The sequence below is a fragment of the Nicotiana tomentosiformis genome, chromosome 6 (genome assembly GCF_000390325.3).
Source record: "Nicotiana tomentosiformis chromosome 6, ASM39032v3, whole genome shotgun sequence".
NCBI lineage: Eukaryota > Viridiplantae > Streptophyta > Magnoliopsida > Solanales > Solanaceae > Nicotiana > Nicotiana tomentosiformis.
The window spans coordinates 132,305,829-132,326,423 of record NC_090817.1 but is presented as its reverse complement, the minus strand read 5'-3'; the positions used below and the strand labels follow the sequence as shown (position 1 = coordinate 132,326,423).

The 20,595-nt window shown below is 35.8% G+C and overlaps 2 protein-coding genes across 2 annotated transcripts; one reads left to right on the top strand and one right to left on the bottom strand.

Annotated features, from left to right (window-relative positions):
- Positions 1-416: 416 nt before the first annotated feature.
- LOC104097223 (phosphatidylcholine:diacylglycerol cholinephosphotransferase 1-like) lies at positions 417-7,424 on the top strand. Its single transcript, XM_009603767.4, has 3 exons — positions 417-866; positions 6,217-6,354; positions 6,957-7,424. The coding sequence occupies exons 1-3, from the start codon at positions 585-587 to the stop codon at positions 7,326-7,328; spliced, it is 792 nt and encodes a 263-aa protein (XP_009602062.1). The 5' UTR covers positions 417-584; the 3' UTR covers positions 7,329-7,424.
- Positions 7,425-7,548: 124 nt separating this feature from the next.
- LOC104097222 (methyl-CpG-binding domain-containing protein 11-like) lies at positions 7,549-10,692 on the bottom strand. Its single transcript, XM_009603766.4, has 2 exons — positions 10,265-10,692; positions 7,549-8,706 (listed from the first exon to the last, which is right to left on the bottom strand). Exons 1-2 carry the CDS (start codon positions 10,355-10,357, stop codon positions 7,771-7,773), a joined length of 1,029 nt encoding a protein of 342 aa, XP_009602061.1. The 5' UTR covers positions 10,358-10,692; the 3' UTR covers positions 7,549-7,770.
- Positions 10,693-20,595: the final 9,903 nt, after the last annotated feature.

The window sequence follows — 20,595 nt, the reverse complement described above, 5'->3', positions numbered from 1 at the left end:
TCATAAATTAAGGATAAGGTTTGTATAGACGCTACCCTCCCCAGACATTATTAGTTATTAAAAGATTGCAAAATCTGAATTGTAACACATGTCTGTACCATGAATATCTTTTTTTTAAAATATTTAAACTGTTAGTATAACTATTTTCTTATCACGGAATTATGATTTTAAAAAACTTACTAGCACAGGTGTTTTAGGCCATATTATATTGACTTATCATAATAATTAAGTTAAAGCACCTTTGATTTAGTGGAAATACTGATGGCGAAAGCCAGTTTCTCTACGCGTATAAAGCACGTTTTGAGGCTGCTGCTTCTTTTAATCTGGTACAAATCGAAGGTGTAAATTAAAGTGCCACATTCTTCTCCCATACCAAATTTCCTACACTTGAATGTCAATCTCAATCTCAATCTCTCCCTGCTGTGATCTGAGTTCGAAAGAGAGACCTACGATTTCCTCGAACGGTATCCTCTCTGAGTTCGAAACCGTTCTGTTCTCTGTAAACAGAACGGTTCCCTTAACGGCGTTAAATTCAAAAGCAAGAAAAAACCAAAGAGGACGACTATAATAAGATCATTGTAGTCATGAAGATAAGATCATCCTCTGATTTGTGTAATTGCTGTTGGCTGAATAATGCATATTTCATGAGATGGACGGCCGAGGATGTATTCGGTGTGGTGAAGTACCATCCCATACCGTGCATCTTCGCTTCTTCGCTGTTGTTTTTCATGGGTGTGGAATACACTCTTCGTATGATCCCATCTTCTTCCCCGCCATTCGATCTGGGATTCATTGCTACGCGTCCACTTCATCGTTTTCTTGCTTCCAAACCTACTCTCAACTCCGTTCTTGCTGGCCTTAACACGGTACGCATGTTCTACACGCATATTTTTAGATGAAATGGTCACACAATTTAACAACCGATAGGTCCATCCCATGATTTAAGGAAGATGTTTTTCTTCCTTTGATAAAGACCTCTCATGTCAGCGTCTTTTATAGATTTGGCAGCCGACGTTTTGATTTGTTCACATTGAAGAGTTTGAAGTTCCTATCTTTCATTTGGCGTCATGATGACATCTGCAAGAATATTGAATCTCTATAAATAGAGAGCTCCTCGATCATTAGTAAAATACCAAACGGAGATAAAGTGAGGCAAAATATTCTATAAGGAAAAATATAGAGAGTATGAGCGGTATTTGTGGTAAGGTGGAAAAATCAAAAGAGGATTATTTCTTTTGAGCATGCAATGGTATTGGAGTATTTTACTCGGTACCACAAATTATAAAATCTTTGCTATAATGAAATCAGTTGCTCTTCTCGGGCCGTGATTTTTCCCTTATTCATAAGGGTTTTTCACGTAAAAATATCGGTGTCCTTGTTTCTCCTATTATTATCGATGGCTACTGTATTTTAGTAATCCGCATTTATTATATTCGTATACCGTGAATATTATTTCTGTGGGAATTTATTTTTCCAACAACTGGTATCAGAGCACAGGTTCTGCTCATTCACAAAAATATTATTTACGGTCGATTTTACTTTGTGACAAAAAAATATCAGGAGTAAAATATGAAGTAACAAGATTCAACGGTAATAACAGTTTCTCCATATGGCAAAGAAGGATGAAAGACCTACTAATCCAACGAGAGTTAGATATTGCACTACATAGAAAAGAGGCAAAGTCCGAAACTTTGAAAGCTGAGGATTGAGCAGACATGGATAAGAAGGCGGCTAGTGCAATCAGACTGCACTTTTCCGATGAAGTACTCAATAATGTCGGGGATGAAAATAGTGCATGTGGTATTTGGAAAAGACTATAAAGTCTATATATGTCCAAATCCTTAACAAACAAGTTATTTTTGAAAAAGTAACTTTATGCCATTCATATGAGTAAAGGTACAAATTTCTTGTCTTATTTAAATATGTTCAATGGATTAATCACGCAGCTGAAAAACCTCGGAGAAACAATCGCTGAAGTAGATAAGGCTATCATGCTTCTAAACTCGTTGTTATCTTCCTATGATAATTTGGCAACATCTATCCTGTATGGTAGAGATACCATTGATTTAAAGGAGGTCACATCAGTCATCCTACTCAATGATAAGATGAGGAAGAAGCCAGAAAATCAAGGGCAGGGTCTTATCATGAAAAATAGAGGAAGGCGTTTTTATAGAGCATCGAGTAGCCGTGATAAATCCAAAGCTCGTGGAATGTACAGGAACCGATCAAAGGGCATAAATTGCTACAGTAGCGGTCAACCAGGTCACTTCAAAAGAGAGTGCCCAAAGAAAGGTCGAGGCAAGAGCAGTGGCCAGAAGAACGATGACAACACAACTGCTGTAGTGCACAACGATGATTCAGTGATTCTCTTCGTTCACTAGGAGGAAGAATGCATACACTTAGCAAACCAAGATTCAGAATGGGTGGTTGACACAGCGGCATCCTACCATGACACACCGGTAAGAGAATTCTTTTATAGGTACAAAGCAGGAGAATTTGGGATAGTCAAGATGGGAAATACCAGCCACTCAAAGATTGTGAGGATTGGCGATGTTTGTGTCAAGACAAATGTCGGATGCACATTAGTTTTAAAAAATGTGCGGCACATACCAGATCTGTGAATGAATTTGATTTCAGGGATCGCTCTAGATTGAGACGGGTGTGAGAATCACTTCGCCAATAGGAAGTGGAGACTCACCAAGGGATCATTGATGATTGCTAAAGGAGTTGCTCCCTATACGTTGTACAAGACAACCGCAGAGATATATGAAGGTGGATTACATGTGGCTGTAGATGATACGCCTGTAGATTTATAGTACCAGAGATTGAGCCATATGAGTGAGAAGGGACTGCAGATCCTATCCAAGAAGTCACTCATCTCATTTGCAAAAGGTACAACTGTGAATTCTTGTAATTATTGTTTATTTGGAAAACAGCAAAGGGTATCGTTTCAAGCAACTCATGGAAGAAAATCGAATATAGTTGATTTAGTATATTCTGATGTTTGTGGTCCAATGAATATAGAATCAATGTGAGATAACAAATATTTTCTCACATTTATTGATGATGCTTCACGGAAATTGTGGGTTTATTTCTTGAGAACAAAAGACCAAGTATTTCAAGTTTTTCAGAAATTTCATACTCTGGTGAAAAGGGAGACAGGTCAAAAATTAAAGCGTCTCAGGACAAACAATGGAGATGAGTATACTTCAAAGGAGTTTGAAGACTATTGCTCAAACCATAGAATCAGACATGAGAAAACAGTTCCTGAAACCCCACAACATAATGGTATAGCTGAAAGAATGAATCGCACCACTGTCGAAAAAGTAAGACGTATGCTCAAAATAGCAAAACCACCTAAGTCATTTTGGGTTGAAGTAGCTCGCGCAGCCTGTTACTTGATTAATAGAAGCCCATCAGTTCCATTAGAGTTTGACATTCTAGAGAAAGTCTGGACCAACAAAGAAGTGCCATACTCTCACCTGAATGTGTTTGGATGTAAAGCTTTTGCACATGTACCGAAGGAGTAGAGAACGAAGCTAGATGACAAAGTTATTCCCTGCATCTTCATAGGTTATAGAGATAAAGAGTTCGGCTACAGATTGTGGGACCTTAATAGGAAAAAGATCATCAGAATCAGAGAACTGATCTCCAGAGAAGATGTGGTTGGGATTGATAGTGATCAGTTAACAAAGACCAAAAATGATAATGGTACAGTTACTAACTTTGTTACTACTCCTGCTGTACTTGTACGTAATCCTTCCACAGGTGAAGAATGGCACACGGAAGGTGTAGATGAAGAGGTTGATGAGCAGTGGAAACATCTTATTCCATAAGAGGAAGAAGAAGAGCAACAACAAGAAGAAGAAGGACAACAACCTTTGAGAAGATCTAAAAGAGAGAAGGTGGAGTCCACGGGGTATCCTTCTTCAGAGTATATCCTCATCACTGATGAGGGGGAGCCAGAGAATTTCAAGGAGGTGCTATCTCATCCGGAATAAATCCAGTGGATGGAAGCCATGCAAGTAGAGATGAATTCTCTACAGAAGAATGGCACGTACGAACTGGTTGAACTTCCAAAAGGCAAAAGACCGCTCAACTGCAAGTGGGTCTTTAAACTCAAGAAAGATGAAAACGACAAGCTGGTCAGATATAAAGCTCGATTGGTGGTAAAAGATTTCAAACAGAAAAAAGGTATTGATTTTGATGAAATTTTCTCACCTATTGTCAAAATGACTTCTATTCGAACAATCTTGAGCTTGGCAACTAGCCTAGATCTTGAAGTGGAGCAGTTGGACGTGAAAACTGACTTTCTGCATGGAGATTTGGAAAAAGAGATCTATATGGAGCAACCAGAAGATTTTAAAGTAAAAGCGAAGAAATACATAGTGTGCAAGTTGAAAAAGAGTCTTTATGGGCTGAAACAAGCGCCAGGGCAGTGGTACAAAAAGTTTGACTCATTCATGAGAAGTCAAACGTACACAAAGACTTTTTCATATCCATGTGTATACTATAAGAAATTCTCTAACAATAACTTTATCATCTTGTTGTTATATGTGGATGACATGTTGATTGTAGGACAAGACAAGAAGTTTATTGTCAAGTTGAAGGAAGATTTGTCCAAGTCATTTAACATGAAAGACTTGGGTCCAGCATGACAAACTCTAGGAATAGAGATTGTCCGAGATAGAACAAATAGTAAGTTGTTTCTTCACAACAGAAGTATGCAGTCTAAATTGCAGAAGTGTGTTATACTTTCAACAACTGAAACAGAGTACATTGTCGTTACAGAAGCTGGCAAGGAGATGGTATGGCTCAAGCGGTTTCTTCAAAAGCCGGAACTGCATCAAAAAGAGTATGTCGTTTATTATGACAATCAAAGTGCAATAGACTTGAGGAAGAACTCCATGTACCATGCAAGAACAAAACATATTGACATAAGATATCATTGGATTCATGAGCAGGTGGACAACGAATCTTTACAGGTCAAGATGATTCACACAAGTGAAAATCATGCGGATATGTTGACCAAGGTAATACCAAGGGACAAGTTCGATCTATGCAAAGAACTTGTTGGCATGAACTCTATATGAAAAACTGAAGATACCTCCTTCAGGTGCATGGGACTGGAGGGGGGAGATTTGATGGGTTCATCCCATGATTTAAGGGAGATGTTTTTATTCATTTGATAAAGACCTCTAATGTCAGCAGTCTTTTATAAATTTGGCAGCCGACGTTTTGATTTGTTCACATTGAAGAGTTTGAAGTTTATATCTTTCATTTGGCGTCACTGATGACATCTGCAGGAATATTGAATCTCTATAAATAGAGAGATCCTGAGTCATTAGTAAAAAATCAAACGGAGAGAAAGAGAGTGACTTACAGAGTAAGAAGCAAAATACTCTGTAATAAAATATAAAAAATATATATATATATATATATATATATATATATATAGAGAGAGAGAGAGAGAGAGAGAGAGTTTGAGTGGTATTTGTAGTGAGGTAAAAAAATCAAAAGAGGGTTATTTCTTTTGAATGTGTAGTGGTATTGGAGTATTTTACTCGGTACTACAAATTATAAAATTCTTGCTATAGTGAAATCAGTTATTCCTCTCGACCCGTGGTTTTTCCCTTATTTAAAAGGGTTTTCCACGTAAAAATTTCGGTGTCCTTGTTTCTCTTATTATTACCGTTGGTTACTGTATTTTAGTAATCCGCATTTATTAGTCGTATACCGTGAATATTATTTCTGTGGAGATTTATTTTCCCAACAACAACATGGTACATGGTTCATTACTATTTTTCATTACTCATTTTCATCTTTTCTTTAGCCGAGTGTCTGTCGGAAGTAGTCTCTTTGTCCTTCCAGGGTAAGGGTAAGGCTGCGTACATCTCGTCCTCCCCACACTTCAATTGTGAGAATTCACTTGGCATGTTGTTGTTGTTGTTGTTGTTGTTTGGTACATGGTTGTTACTGAATCTATAATGTGTGTACCTTTTTATGTTTATTTACTGTAATCTTTGGAATTTAGGAGAAACTAAGGGGGTTGCTTTATGCATTGAAATCATTTTTCCTAGTTCTGTTATATAATTTGCAAATTCATTAATTTTCGTGATTTGACATAGTAGAGGACAGAAAAAATCTTTTTCTTTTTTCTCGAGATACAGGTTGAGGAGGTGTGTATTTTTATGAGATCATTGTTTTTGTACATAGGTCTTCGTGGGGATGCAAATGGTGTACATAATATGGTCTTTCTTAATTGAAGGACGGCCACGAGCTACCATCTCAGCTCTGTTCATGTTCACATGCAGAGGCATTCTTGGATATTCTACGCAGCTGCCATTACCAGAGGTGAAATGACCAACAAATATTATATACGCTCTTTGTTTTATCTTTCTTATGAATAAAAATTTCATTTTTAAGATCTATTCTTCAATCTGAAGTCACAGGGGAGTTGGGACCATAGACCAACTGCATAGGATACCAGGGTGTCCAACTGTAAATTTTAGTCTTTTTCTTGATCGGCATATGCTGTTATCTAACAAATTGTTTGTACTTATCTGGACAAATATGATAGTAATAATATTTCTTCCTTTGCAGTTCCACTTTTCTACAAACAGAAACTGTGGTACCCCATGTTTTAAAGTCGAACACCATCTACCCTTACTTTTTTTGTCAATGTAAACAACTTTACACTATGAGTGTATTTTAACCAGATATTATAAAAGATAATATCCTTTATTTTTCAGGTTATTAATCTTATTTTTTATGGACAGTTATCTGTGGTCATCTTCTAAGTAACCTAATAATATAATAATAACCCTTTTAGATTGCCGTGTATAGAAGTTAAGGTCTATATTTTTTAAACACATGATGCAATGCCAAAAGTAGAAAATGGCGCACTAAAGTAACTTGCTCAGGCAACTGATCGTTTTCCAATTGTGTGAATGTAGGATTTCTTGGGGTCAGGCGCTGATTTTCCAGTAGGGAATGTGTCATTTTTCTTGTTCTATTCGGGGCATGTTGCAGCATCCATGATTGCATCACTGGATATGAAGCGTATGCAGAGATGGACATTGGCCTATTTATTTGATACCTTGAACGTATTGCAAGTGATCAGATTGCTGAGTACCAGGGGTCATTACACTATTGATTTGGCAGTAGGAGTTGGTGCTGGGATTTTGTTTGATTCCTTGGCTGGAAAATATGAGGAGAGTAAGAAAAAGGAATTAATTTCAGGTAGTCCTAATGGCACCACCAATGGTGTGCTCCACAACTCGCAAATGCACGAAAATGGTGAATATTTAAGTGTTTCTTCTCACTAAAACTGTTCATTCCAATATGGTCATTATCATTTTCTAACTGTAAAAACAACTCTGGCCTGGTAATTATATAATTTCGTGATGCATTTGGATACCTAACTAGGTTCTCTGTTTCTTTGGCTAACCTACTCCATCAATCGATTCAATTGGATAATGAATAAAGCAAGCCTGATCAGTGACGTTTCAAAAGCTTGCTATAGTAAACAACACAAGTTCCAGCAAATAGAAAACTGTAAACTCACTGATTCTGCTAAGACATATTACATCAAGGTTTAATAACAGATCAGCGTATCACAATAGAAAACAAACTAGATACACATAAAAGATGCAAGTTGAAATCTAGACCCTAATCTACCACAGATTGCTATTACAATAATCAAATTGAATCCAAAAGTCAGTAAACATGTAACAAGAGATGTCCTAAAGGGTGATTCAGATGATACATTCAGCAGCTAATAGGTGCAGGTGACTGATGCTGTTGGGAATGAGCCGGCCCTGGTTGGTTTATCTTGTTATTTCCCATAACCAAATCAGTTCCTTTCATTTCTTTCTCCTCTTCCTGCGACCTATTTTCGCCATCATTAGATTCCCCATTAACAGCATTTTCCATATCTTTGGAACTTCCTCCTACTGCTTCATTCATCCCTTCCGCGGTGACAACTTCTGGCTTGATCTCATTCACATCAGCTGCAGGACTTTCTTTGTCACTTTGAGACTCCACCTTTTCTCCATATACTTGTTTGTCCTCAATCTTTGCATTTTCTGACTTGTCCTGTTTGCCATCATCAGCACTGTCAACTTTCTCGGGTTCAGATTCTGGCTTCTCCTCCGGGTGTAGTTCAGCACCCTTCATGCCCTCTGCCACTTCATCCGCAGCTTCCACCTCTTTCTTCCCCTCGTCATCCATTTCTGGCTTATCCTCCGCGTGGAGTTCAGCAGCCTTCATGCCCTCTGCATCTTCATCCGCAGCTTCCACCTCTTTCTTCCCCTTGTCATCCATCTCAGCTTCTGCTCCTCCGTCTTTCTCCAAGTTTTCATTTTCTTCTTTGGCAGATTCCATCTCTTTTGTTTCTGAACTTTCCTGGTCAACTCTTGCAGCTTCCGCTTCCTTGCTATCTTTCTTTGCACCAGATGATGTTCGGCGTCTTTTCTTCGGTGATTCAAGTAGTGATTGTGGTCTCATTGCCTTTGCCTTCTCACTGATCCTTGTTGATCTCCTTGGAGTCTCGCCAGTACTCCAATCAAATTCTGATACTGCAGGGTTACCAGGGTGTGATTTGAGATACTGCTCCAACTGTTTGCGGTTCTTGAGCTCCTCTCCTGTTGGAGCAATAAATACAACCTCATTCCTCTTTGGTGTACTCCCTTGCTTTGGAATGAACTGCAAAGCGACGGAGGTAAAATCTATGTCAAGTGTTCAAGTAAGCTACACCGCAGCACGTTTTGAATTATACAACTACCTCTCCCAGAGAATCTACAGAGTACACTACAAAACACAGTTATCCTCCAACTATCCATCTTCAACGCAGTTACAAACTACTCTCTCTACCTTTCACATCTAAGGTTGCGCATTGATTTTGTGGCAACTAGGAACGGTTACATTAACACTGATGTGCTTCACAATGTTTAAAGTAAGGGTAGACTCCCCTATCATGATACCAAAGATGAACTATCTAAGCTCACGAGGAAAGTGATAAACACAGCAAACAAATACTACAAGAAAAAAGGCTCTTTCTTCTCATCTTTTGAGGTAAATAGACGGATCGAGTCATACTGGTTATGACCCAAACTACCACAAAGGATGTTCAAGTCAATATTGTTTAGGAAAATTGTCTACGGTCGGGTATATTCAAGTATTTTTCCCTTCCTATCCACTTTCAATTTTTATCCCCACTGCCCCCCTCAAATTTTATTTTATCTTTCAGTCGTTAAGTATTTTAGCCTAAAGTAGAGAGTTGAGAATCAACCTGTTAGGCTGTGCTCTTTTAGCTCATTTTAGCCTAAACTTTGACTAGACGAAACATGTTTAACTAATTTCACCCACCCTGTCTGAACTCAATCTCCTTCATCCTTAAATATGTCGCGCACCCAAGTTGGAGGATTATATAAACCTTGGCGGTATTTGACATCTCAGTGTTGTTAAAAAGGAAACTTAGCTTGTTATATCGACTTGTTAATTAAATTTTTAATAAACTAGTGAGTGAAAACTTGAATCTTCTATTTGGTGTCAAGAATTTAATAAGGCTCCCGCGTGTATCTGCCTACCCTCCCTTGCCCCTTTCTGTCTTATACCAATTTACCTTGGAAACCTTTCATTTAGCTGACAAGCTTTTCCTGCCTAAACTTTTAAATTCTTCAACTAAACAACAAAATTTTCCCATTTGCAGCTATCCACTTGTCTGGTACTAACAGTTTTTGAAATCCAACTTAAATTAATGGGGAAAAAAAGAAAAAAAATTAAGTTAAGCTGGAATAGCGGTAATCTTCCTCTTAACTAAATTGTCTTCTACAAAACCAAGTATTAACAGAACGAAGCAAGCTAATCAAGACCAAATACAAAATCCAAGCTACTAACTGAAGACGTTACTACTTAAATAATGAAACTCCCGCTTAAACCCAATTCTGCCACAAACAAACAGAGAAAAATCTACCTTTAATCCGTTAGCAAATTCAACTTAAACGAAAAAAAAACTGGAAACAGAGCTAAGCTTCGTCCTACTGAATTATGGAAACCAAAACACTAAGAATTAACAGAAAGCAGTTAAGCTAAGCAAGACCTAGAAACGTTCAAGCAACTATAGTACATGAATTGAGGCAAGCAAAAAACAGAAAATTACAGAAAGTTCAAAATTCTAATGCTATTACTCTAGAAATAGAAAGTGCTCAAGTAAAATAACAGAGCTGGTACGTAGGTAAAGCTGAAAAAATAAAATTTGTACCAATTTTTTCCAGGAAGGAGGTGCAGGAAGCTCCACCGACACAATTTCATCATTAATTATGTTATGAATCTCCTTCTCCATAGGACTTGCCATTCTTTAAAAGAGACAAAATCAGAGAGCCTCAGCTTCGTTTTGAGCAAAACCCACAGATAAAAATTTAGAGTTGAATTTCAACCAAAATTAAGAGGAAGTTGCTTTGATAAAGTTGCTCAAACTTGATTGATAGCAACCGCCACGCCGTGAAGCAGATGGACCACACGTGCCACGTTGCCAAGTTTCCAGGACTCGGAGTCGGAGCCTTATCACATTCAACGCTACAAATTTTATTAATAATTGACAAAATTTTCGAAAAAAAAAAAAATATATTAAAATAATTTCCGAATATCTTATATTTCGAAAGTCTGCAGTGAGAGCGGTCCAAGTGGTATATTCGAAGGCGAAGATCCGTTCGTTAAAGCTGCTTTTTCTTCACTAGAAATGTAAGGCAGAAGGTCCTAGAAAAGATAGTGACACTTGTAATGTTGTCTATTATTCTCCAACCTCGAAAGAGAGCGTGTCCTTCACGCAAAGATTACAAGTCGTTAGATTGTGGTGGTGTGATGCACGCTTTATGTCGACCTGTTTCCGCTTATGGCCTGTAACTGGGAACATCAAACATGGGACCCGCGGTAGTGGATATGGTTTTAGATATCGTTCGTCCTTAGCTATGCTACTATTAATTGAATTGAAATTGGATTTTAGGTCCGGACAATCGGAATTATATAATCGGAAAATTTATTCACGTTATTAAATCAATAAATACCTAACATCTCTTTCATGTAAATAAATATTAAATACACATGAACCATGTGAGTAAGTATTTTTGAACAACATTGATACTAAGCAAGAGGTTGTGAGTTTGAGTCACCCCAAAAGTAAGGTGGGAAGTTCTTGGAGGGAGGGAGTTGAGGGTCTATCAGAAACAGTCTCTCTACCCCAAGATAGAGATAAGATCTGCATACACATTATCCTTCCCAGATTTCAATAGTAAAATTATCCTGGATTATTGTTGTTGTAGTATCCATCCTAACAAAAACCACATTCTTTTATGAACTAAACAGTTTTGGCACTTTTCTGGGAAGAAAGAAAAAGTGGCGTTGCTTTTTGTACGTTGGTCTATCAATTTCTACCAAGCATTTCTTTGTTATCTAGACCAGTATTTTAAAATGCGTGGGCGTAAGACAGGGCGTTTTATGTAAGCTCCGAAGCGCGGGGCGTAAGCCCCATAGATATTTAATTTTTAATATTTTATAAAATAATATAATGATAGTAAATATTTATAAACAGGTAAAATTAAATAAAAATTGAAAAAAACTAGATATATGTGTGCTCCATCCCCACAAAAAACTAATCAAAATAATCTATTATACGTTACTTACAAGCACAAGTAATTTGAGTGTAAAAGAATAAAATTTTTTATATGCAGGAACAAAAAAGATGATTAACCTGCAATTTGAACTTTGAATTTGCTACTATGAAGAAGAATGTAGTTCTCTTTGTATTTGTAAAAAAAATTAAATATTCGTTGCTTTTGAGAGATATTAGCAGACTAGCGGACAAGATAAAAAATTGGGAAATCTATGAATTAGGGATTAAATCAATAAAAAAAGGTATTTACTTTTAAATTTAATACTTTTGAGTTCATTTTTAAACCTTTTGAGTAATTATCAAACTGACTTTTGAGAATTTGGGTATTATATGAAGAATTAATTCAACAAATTTTATTTTAATTTGAAAAAGTTTCTGGGGCTTACTCCTTACTAAAAAAACGCGCCTCGAACGCCCGTGCGTACGCCCCGAACGCCCGAGCGTACGCCCCAAATTGCGAGGCGTACACCTCTTGAGACTTTCGCCCCACACCATCGCCCCGGGGCGTTTTTGGTACGCCTCGCCCCGGGCTCGCCACAGAAACGCCTTTTAAAACAGAGATCTAGACAACCGCAAATATTTTTCAATAACATTTTTTCAAAATTAATTTATAGTGGAGGCCTACTCTTCTCTATTATTTGCATAACTCATACTACTCTAATATTTATGGAGTTATGATTGTAACTGCATGATCTTCCTCTCAAATGCTTAATGACATGTTTAATGACATATTTACAATTGTGATTCTTCACTTTTCATGCATATATAAAGGCCTTGTAATATATAGGAAAAGATACACAATTTGAAGAAGAAAATCTTTTCCTTCTCTCACCTCCATTTCTTGTTCATGTTTTACTAAATTGTTTTTATTTCATAACACGTTATCAACACGATACTCTTACCAATTGAGATATCTATTTCTATAAGATATTATCTCCTTCCTAAAAGAGTAAGTCAATTTCTTTCCAATCCAGATATGAACGATTTCTCTTTTGCAAGAATAGTGAGATGACTTAGCTTGCTGGATATTTTTAATTCTTTTTAGTTCTGTTCAAAATTACTAGTCATATGCATGTGTCATTTGGTTTCCATGGCTTTTTATTTGCACGAAATGCTATGTGTTAATTACAATAGTCTTTACTGTTTTTCATATGTATGAACCAATAATTTAAAAATTATTTATTTAATCTACTACTAGATGCAGTGTGCATTAACTAATACTTAGATAGGGTAATATCATCAAGGTTTATATCTAGCTAGTCTATTGGGACATATTTTGTGTAAATACAGAATATGCTAGTAACAATGATTAAGCTTTCTTTTTTTTTCTGGAAGAGAACATATCTCATTACACTTTGGATTAATTTATGGTTAATGAAATGGTAGTTCATGATATATAGTACTATATCTAAATAATATGTTTTGATAAGTTTACATATAGTATATCAGTACATGAGTTTTACTAAATCAAAATTATCGTTGATAATATTCCTTATCATTTTTAATTTACTTATTTTTATCATAGTGTTTAATATGTTAAACTTACTAAAGTTTGAATTTATGTCTATGTAAAATTATGTTATATTCCCTGAAGTGAATCCGACAATTTGTGATAAACATTATATAAGGATAAGACAGTGGACTCAAATCCCAATGCACCATGAGGGTAAGGCGTCGGGTGTGAGTCCCGGTGCACCGTGATTATAAAAATTGGGTTTGATCCCCAACTCATTATGGCCTAGTATGCCCTTATATGGGTAAGAGTTGATGACGTAATGATGATTAAAGAAAAATAATATATTTTTCATGAAAAAGGCATGAAGATTGTCCCATTTGATTTGCTCTATTCTTGAAGTGAATGTGGTAGTGGCGCATAATAAGTATAAATAAAGACAAGTGGTTGACCAATGAACGTGGGCGTTCCAAAGATCAAAATAATAATAGTCATTACCATGATTATAAAAAGGAGAACAATAAGGGTTCTCAAAATAGTCTTTCAAAGAGTGAAGGCAATATTTACCATCAAATTGGTATGAAAAATAATAAAGCACGCCGCTGATTATGATCCATTCTTGAAGAGAATGTGACTTGTGATAAGCATTGAGAATGCAGACCCATTCCTAAAGGTGAATGTGGCAATATGTGATAAAAGTAATTAATAAAGACATACAATGCATGATTGGATGAATATCACACAACTCACCTCTAAGGAAGGTTTAAGTGAAATAAAGAGAATAAATATTATTGTGTGGTTATATGAATATGTCATTGGTCGCGTACATGTGATACGCCAAAAATATTTTGGCATGCCATATAAAAGTTATTAAAGGCAAAATTAAAGCAAGAAATGACTTTGCTTATGATGATTTTTACCATGACAATTTATTATGATATGATTTTCTCCGTGAAAGAGACATTCACTATATGGATATTGTGATAAAAGATCTTGCAGTAAAAGATCGATTAAAAGCTCCGGAAGAACTAATTTGTTACTACCCAGATGAATGAAATTGTTCATGACATTGATATTTTAGTAAGTCTCAAAAGAAATATTTTGAGTTTCAAATGTATTAGCCAAAGTGGTTGGCATATTGAGACTATAAATGAAAAGAAGATTAAATATCTTTATATTACTATAATCATACCGGGTAAATATGAAAGGTTACCTGATTTTTCTTCTATTTGTACTACACAAGTATAAGCATGATGATGCAATCACAAGCCACAAGTAAACTAGAGGTTTACTGAAACAAATATTAGTTGGCATGACCGGTTGGCCATCACGATTCAATTATGATGCGAAAATTAATTGAGAATTCACTTGGCATGTATTGAAAAAATAGAAGATTTTTCAAGAATTCTCTTGTGTTGCGTATTCTCATGATATACCCGATAAGGTTGAGATTGAATCCCTTGATTTCTGGAAGAATAAAAGGTGATAAATATATGGGCCCAGTGACCTGCCATGTGGACCGTTTACTATAATATAATTTTAATATATGCATCTTTTCTATGGTCACGTGTGCATTTGTTATCAACTTGCAATTTGACTTTTGCAAGGTTGCTTGCTCAAATTATTAGAGCAAAATTCCAGAATATAAATTATGATAATTTATCTTGATAATACTGGTTTAAATTCAAGTTGGTTTAGCAGAAATTGTATGCCTCCAATTATAGCTAAAATCATTGATTATGAGAACAAAACTCCCAAAACGAAATTTGGTATGTGATGTATTATTTAATATACAACAGCACTTGTACGCATCTAGCCAAGTTATGATATATTCTCCCTATCACAATTGGTTCAGGGTCAGGAACCAAATAATTTCTATCTAGAAATATGAATGTGATATATGATTTAATTATTCCACCACAATGCAAAGATGGGTCACCAAAGAAGATTGGAGATATGTGTTGGTTATTCAAACATTAGGGGGAGAAAATGGGCAACTAAAAAAATAATACGTGGAATGAATTATTATGAATACATATAGATCCTCGTACAAGAAAATATGAACTTGAAGTTCAAGTGGTAATTCATTTGCAAATTATTGCCAGACACATTTGCTGACCCAAAATTAAATGTCATATTTCAGCTGCTATTACGGGTGGGCGTCGGCCTGTTTGGTTCGGTTTTTATAAAGTTCGGTTCGATTTGTTCGGTTTTCGGTTTTTTATTTGGTGCACCAATAACCGAACCAAAATTAGTTCAGTTTCTTCGGTTTTTGCTAATTCGGTTCGGTCTATTTTCGGTTCAATTCAGTCAATTTTGAACAATGAATAATGATTCCTATTCCACTTCACGTGATTCCTTACAGAAAAAATTGTTGAACACACTTAGTCAATTCAATGACTTGCGGTTCAGAGGTTGAACAACAAAAGGCTCCAGAAATTCCATTTACAGTGTGCAGCACAGCTTTGAAAGTTCTTAACTGAGCTCTGGATTCTGAGTCCTGCTCTTCCTCTATCTCTAAAATCTAGCTCATACTGTCTTGACATCTTATTGTAATGAGGAATCTTTGAAAATAACTGATTCACTTTGTCCATATGCTTCCCCCAATTTGTGGGTAGCCCATCGAGAAAACTATGTCCTCTATAAAAACTTCAGTTTTTCGGTTTAACCGAAAATCGAAGTTGTAAAACCGAGCACCGAACCGAACACCGAAATTATAGAAAACATAAGCCGTAAACCGACTGAATAAGCCGAAAAACCGAAAAAATCGAAGTTTACGGTTCTGTCAATTTTTTCGGTTCCATCGGTATTATGCCCACCGTTAGCTGCTAATGCTCCAAATATAATAACGTCCTTGATGGATAGATTTTGTGGCACGCATAAAGCGTAATAGACTAATCGGTTCCAAAGTTAATGTTCCTTGAAGAAGGATATGAGCAAATGTTCAAAATTGTCATAATAAGGAGGCAACTGCTCTAGAAGAGCACCACGACATAACACTTCATAAGACCTCATGGGAGAGGCTCAGGTACCTGAAAATAATGAGATAAAGAGATCTAATTAAGTTATGTCTTTATTGGGTAATAATTGAACCGACATAAAATGATCGTCGACGATATTGTTAATATAATATAGCATTCAATATTATTGACGAGGATCTTGAGCTCAAATCTGTCATGAAATTTGGACAGATAAATGATTGGCCAAATGAAAAATACGCAATGAAAATTGACTTTACCTGAAAAATATGAAGTTGGAAGGATAATCCCAACACCTGAAAATATAAAGTCAGTGGAGGTATAAATGTGTTCTTGTTCGAAAAAAGTCAAGTCGATAGACAAAAACACAACTTGTGTCACAAGAAGATTTTAAATATCCTGGCATTTATTATATAGATACATGTTCTCCTGTGGTGGATGTAGTCATTATAGGTTTTAATCTGGCAATACATGAAAAAACTTGATATGCGTATAATGAAAATCATTGAAGGATTTAAATTGTTCTGAAGCATATTAAGGTTTCCAAGAAAGTTATTAAATAAAGCTTCAAAAATCCTTATACGGATTAAAACAATCAGGGCGCATGTGGTATAATCGCCTGAGTGAGTACCTGTTGAAAGAACGGTACAAGAATGATTCAATTTGTCCTTGTGTCTTTATAAAAAGATCTGGATCTGAATTTGTTAGAATCGCCATGTATGTTGATGATTTAAATATTATTGGAATTCCTGGGGAACTTCCTAAAGCAGTAGACTGTTTAAAGAAAGAATTTGAAATGAAAGATCTTGGAAAGATAAAATTTTGTCTTGGTCTACAAATTGAGTATATGAAAGATAGAATTTTTGTCCATCAATCAGCATACACTGAAAAGGTTTTAAAGTGATTCTACATGGATAAAGCACATCCATTGAGTACCCTGATGGTTGTGAGATCACTTGATATAAATAAAGATCCATTCCGACCTCATGAAAATAATAAAGAGCTTCTTGGTCCTGAAGTACCATATCTTAGTGAAATTAGTGCACTAATGTATCTTGCTAACACTACAAGGCCTGACATAACTTTTTCAGTTAATGTCTTAGCAAAATATAACTCTTTTCCTATAAGTAGACATTGCAATAGAAACAAACACATATTACGGTATCTAAAAGGGACTACCGATATGATTTTATTTTATGGAAATGATTGCAATCCCGATCTTGTTGGTTATGCCGATGTTGGGTATTTATCTGACCTACACAAGGCCCGATCTCAAACAGACTATATATTTACATGTGGAGGCACTGTCATATCTTGGCGATCGACTAAGCAATCAACCGTGGCTATTTATCTAATCATGATGAGATAACTGGTAATCATGAAGTAAGTCGAGAATGTGTATAGTTGAGATCTATAATACATCTTATTCGAGACAAATGTGATTTGAAGTGTGATAAACTACCCACAATTTTGTATGAAGACAATGCAGCATGCATAGCCCAATTGAAGGGAGAATTTATAAAAGGAGATAGGACAAAGCATATTTCACCAAAGTTATTTTTCACACATGATGTTCAAAATAATGGTAATATCAATGCGCAACAGATTGGTTCAAGTGATAATATGGCTGATTTGTTCACCAAATCTCTACCGACGTCAACCTTCAAGAAACTAGTGTACAAGATTGTGATGCGAATTGATGCTCTCATCAGGGAGAGTTAATATGCGTTGTACTATTTTTTCCTTACAAGGTTTTGTCCCACTGGATTTTCCGTACAAGGTTTTTAACGAGGCAACCAAAAAGTATATTTCTAAATATGTGTACTCCTTTTCCTTCACTAGAATTTTTTTTCCATAAGGTTTTTTTCTAATAAGGTTTTAATAAGTCACATTATCTATGAACATCCAAGGGGGAGTGCTATAAGAAAAATTAATTTATGGTGGATGTCTACTTTTCTCCATTATTTTCATAACTCACACTACTCTAATACTTATGGAGTTAGGATTGTAACTCCATGATCTTCCTCTCAAATGCTTAATGACATGTTCAATGACATATTTACAATAGTGATTCTTCACCTTTCATGCCTATATAAATGCCTTGTAATAGATAAGAAAAGATACACAATTTAAAGAAGAAAATCTCTTCCTTCTATCTATCTCCATTTCTTGTTCATGTTTTACTAAATTGCTTTTATTTCATAATATTTTTCTTATTTTACTAGTATATCAACCTATTGTTACCAATTTACGAATTTTCTCTTTATAAAATATGCCGCTTACTTGAATTGACTCTTTAGTTACACACCTTTGAACATATTGAGCAATATTTATATGTATGTTGGGAAAAAGTAGGGGAATTATATATAAATACAACTCACACACATACATTACAACTAAGTGGCCTATATTTAACTTTGTAAAATTGTAATCCAAAAATAATAGGCTAAGATTCAACATTCAACTCCAAATAGATTCTCGAAATTACTATTTAATTTTTTTAAAAAGATACCCAAGCCTTTAAGTTAATCTTTGAATTAGTAATTGCGACTCAAACATTAGTTCAACAAGCCAAATCTATTTTGGTGGTAAAAATTAAATGTTAAAGATAATCCACCATTGCTGAACAAGCTTAAATAAGTGGTTTTAAATTTTGGCTTTATGAGAAATTTGGAGTAAATGTTGCTTAGACTTGTTAGAAATAGTATAAGGAGGTTGTATACAAAATTTGAAGTCATTTAATAAAAATTTGGATTGGTCCACTGGTGGTAGGCTATAATTGCATTTTTTGGCCATTAATTACACTCTAATTCGCTGCACTTTAGTAGTGTTGAGCTTTAAATGATATTATTTTGCACTGAGTGTGTGTTTTATGCTTTGTAGGAGTGACTCTGATTTACGATGAGGTTGTGGAACTAATTGAGCTATTATGAAGCTTTGAAGTCTGAGTAAAAGCCCGTGGATTAAGTTGGGATCGTAATCAAGGATTAACGGACAATAATGCACTTAGCGAAGAGGAGCGAAGAATGGAGCAGGAAGCTACCCAGGTGCGGTCGCACACCTGGGCACGCAAGTGAAATATAAGAATACCCATAGTGCACGGTCAGTGCGCGGTCGCGCACGTGGTGCACAATCACCTGCCCAGGTGCGCGGTTGTGCACATCCTGTCCGAAAAATTTTTCAAGCCTATTTTTGTAATTTCGGAGGCGATTCTTTTGGACCTATATGAAGCCCAACTCGTCTAAAAAGAGGGTAGATGAGGATTTTTGGGAATGTTTGAGCTAGAGAAGATTGGAGAGCCACCAAGGGAGAAGACTCAAGAATTTTCAAGATTTCAACCTACAATCGGTGCAATACGAGAGTTTGTATCAAATCTTTAGAATTGATGTTTTCTTTGTTCTTAAACTTATTTGAGATATCCTACTCCATTGTTATGGAGTAATTTCCATTTGGGTATTGATAGATATGGTGTTCAATAGCTTGATTAGGGATTCGATTCTTGATACTTGCTAGAATTAATTGATGGAGCTTGATTTGTATTGTGGAGTTATGTAGTATTTTCTTAACAGAAAGAGAAGTTTGATATTAAATTTCTGCACATCTTATGCTCTAGTTTAATTTTATGGTTCAATTAGGTAATCGAAGGAGCCTATTGAATTGTTGAGTGAACGAGAAAATAGGAAATATTCGTGAGAAATTCACCTTTAGATCATAAACATCATTTTTATTCTCGCAATTATTTACCATGCTTCAATTGGGTTAATTACTGAACTAGTGTTTAATCGAAGGAGTAGTAGTAGCTTTAAGTGTAATTTGATAATCGGTTGAATTCGTAAGAATCGATCGTATTATAGAGTGAACTAACTCAAGAATTGGATCCCGAGTCAGTTATCGTGCACCTATCTAGTCAATTACCCTTATTTTCCTCATAAATATTTCTTCGTGCTCACTTGCTCATTTTAGTGATAAATTGTTATTTGCTTGAACTTCAATAGTTAATCGTAGTAATAGTTATCCAATCAAGTGTTAGTTTTTCTGGATAGTAATCAACTGGAGATTATTCAAACACTATTTAATTCTAATTCCTGTGGAGACGATAATTAATCTATATTATCCTTGACTAGCGAGCATAAATTAAGTGTGTGTTTTGCACTCGTCAAATTTTGGCGTCGTTGACGGGGATTGGCAATCGATAGTGTTAAAAATAATTTGTAGTACTAATTCAGGAACAAAATTTTACTTTAGTGTATTCACGTTTTCTCACCTGCGCGCGGGGTACACATTTTGATTTCTCTGGTGTATGACTCGATCCTCTTCAAGGGAAGTGATACCATACGAACCAGAATTGGAAACACACCTGTGACATCTGAGAAAGGAAAGAGAATTAACGGAAAAATCTTTGGGACAAACTTCAACTCAAGGAACTATGGCAAATAGGACAATGAAGGAGTAGACTTAGCTGCAAGGGAGGCAGCATAACAAGAAGCTGCACG

What these genes read in the sequence shown, in the direction of transcription:
- LOC104097222 (XM_009603766.4), bottom strand. Translation starts at nt 10,357, where the DNA reads ATGGCAAGTCCTATGGAGAAGGAGATTCATAACATAATTAATGATGAA. An exon ending in CTCCTTCCTGGAAAAAATTG is followed by an intron (nt 8,707 to 10,264) that starts GTACAAATTTTA and finishes GTCGCTTTGCAG; the next exon opens with TTCATTCCAAAGCAAGGGAG.
- LOC104097223 (XM_009603767.4), top strand. Translation starts at nt 585, where the DNA reads ATGAAGATAAGATCATCCTCTGATTTGTGTAATTGCTGTTGGCTGAAT. An exon ending in TTCTTGCTGGCCTTAACACG is followed by an intron (nt 867 to 6,216) that starts GTACGCATGTTC and finishes TTTTGTACATAG; the next exon opens with GTCTTCGTGGGGATGCAAAT. An exon ending in CGCAGCTGCCATTACCAGAG is followed by an intron (nt 6,355 to 6,956) that starts GTGAAATGACCA and finishes GTGTGAATGTAG; the next exon opens with GATTTCTTGGGGTCAGGCGC.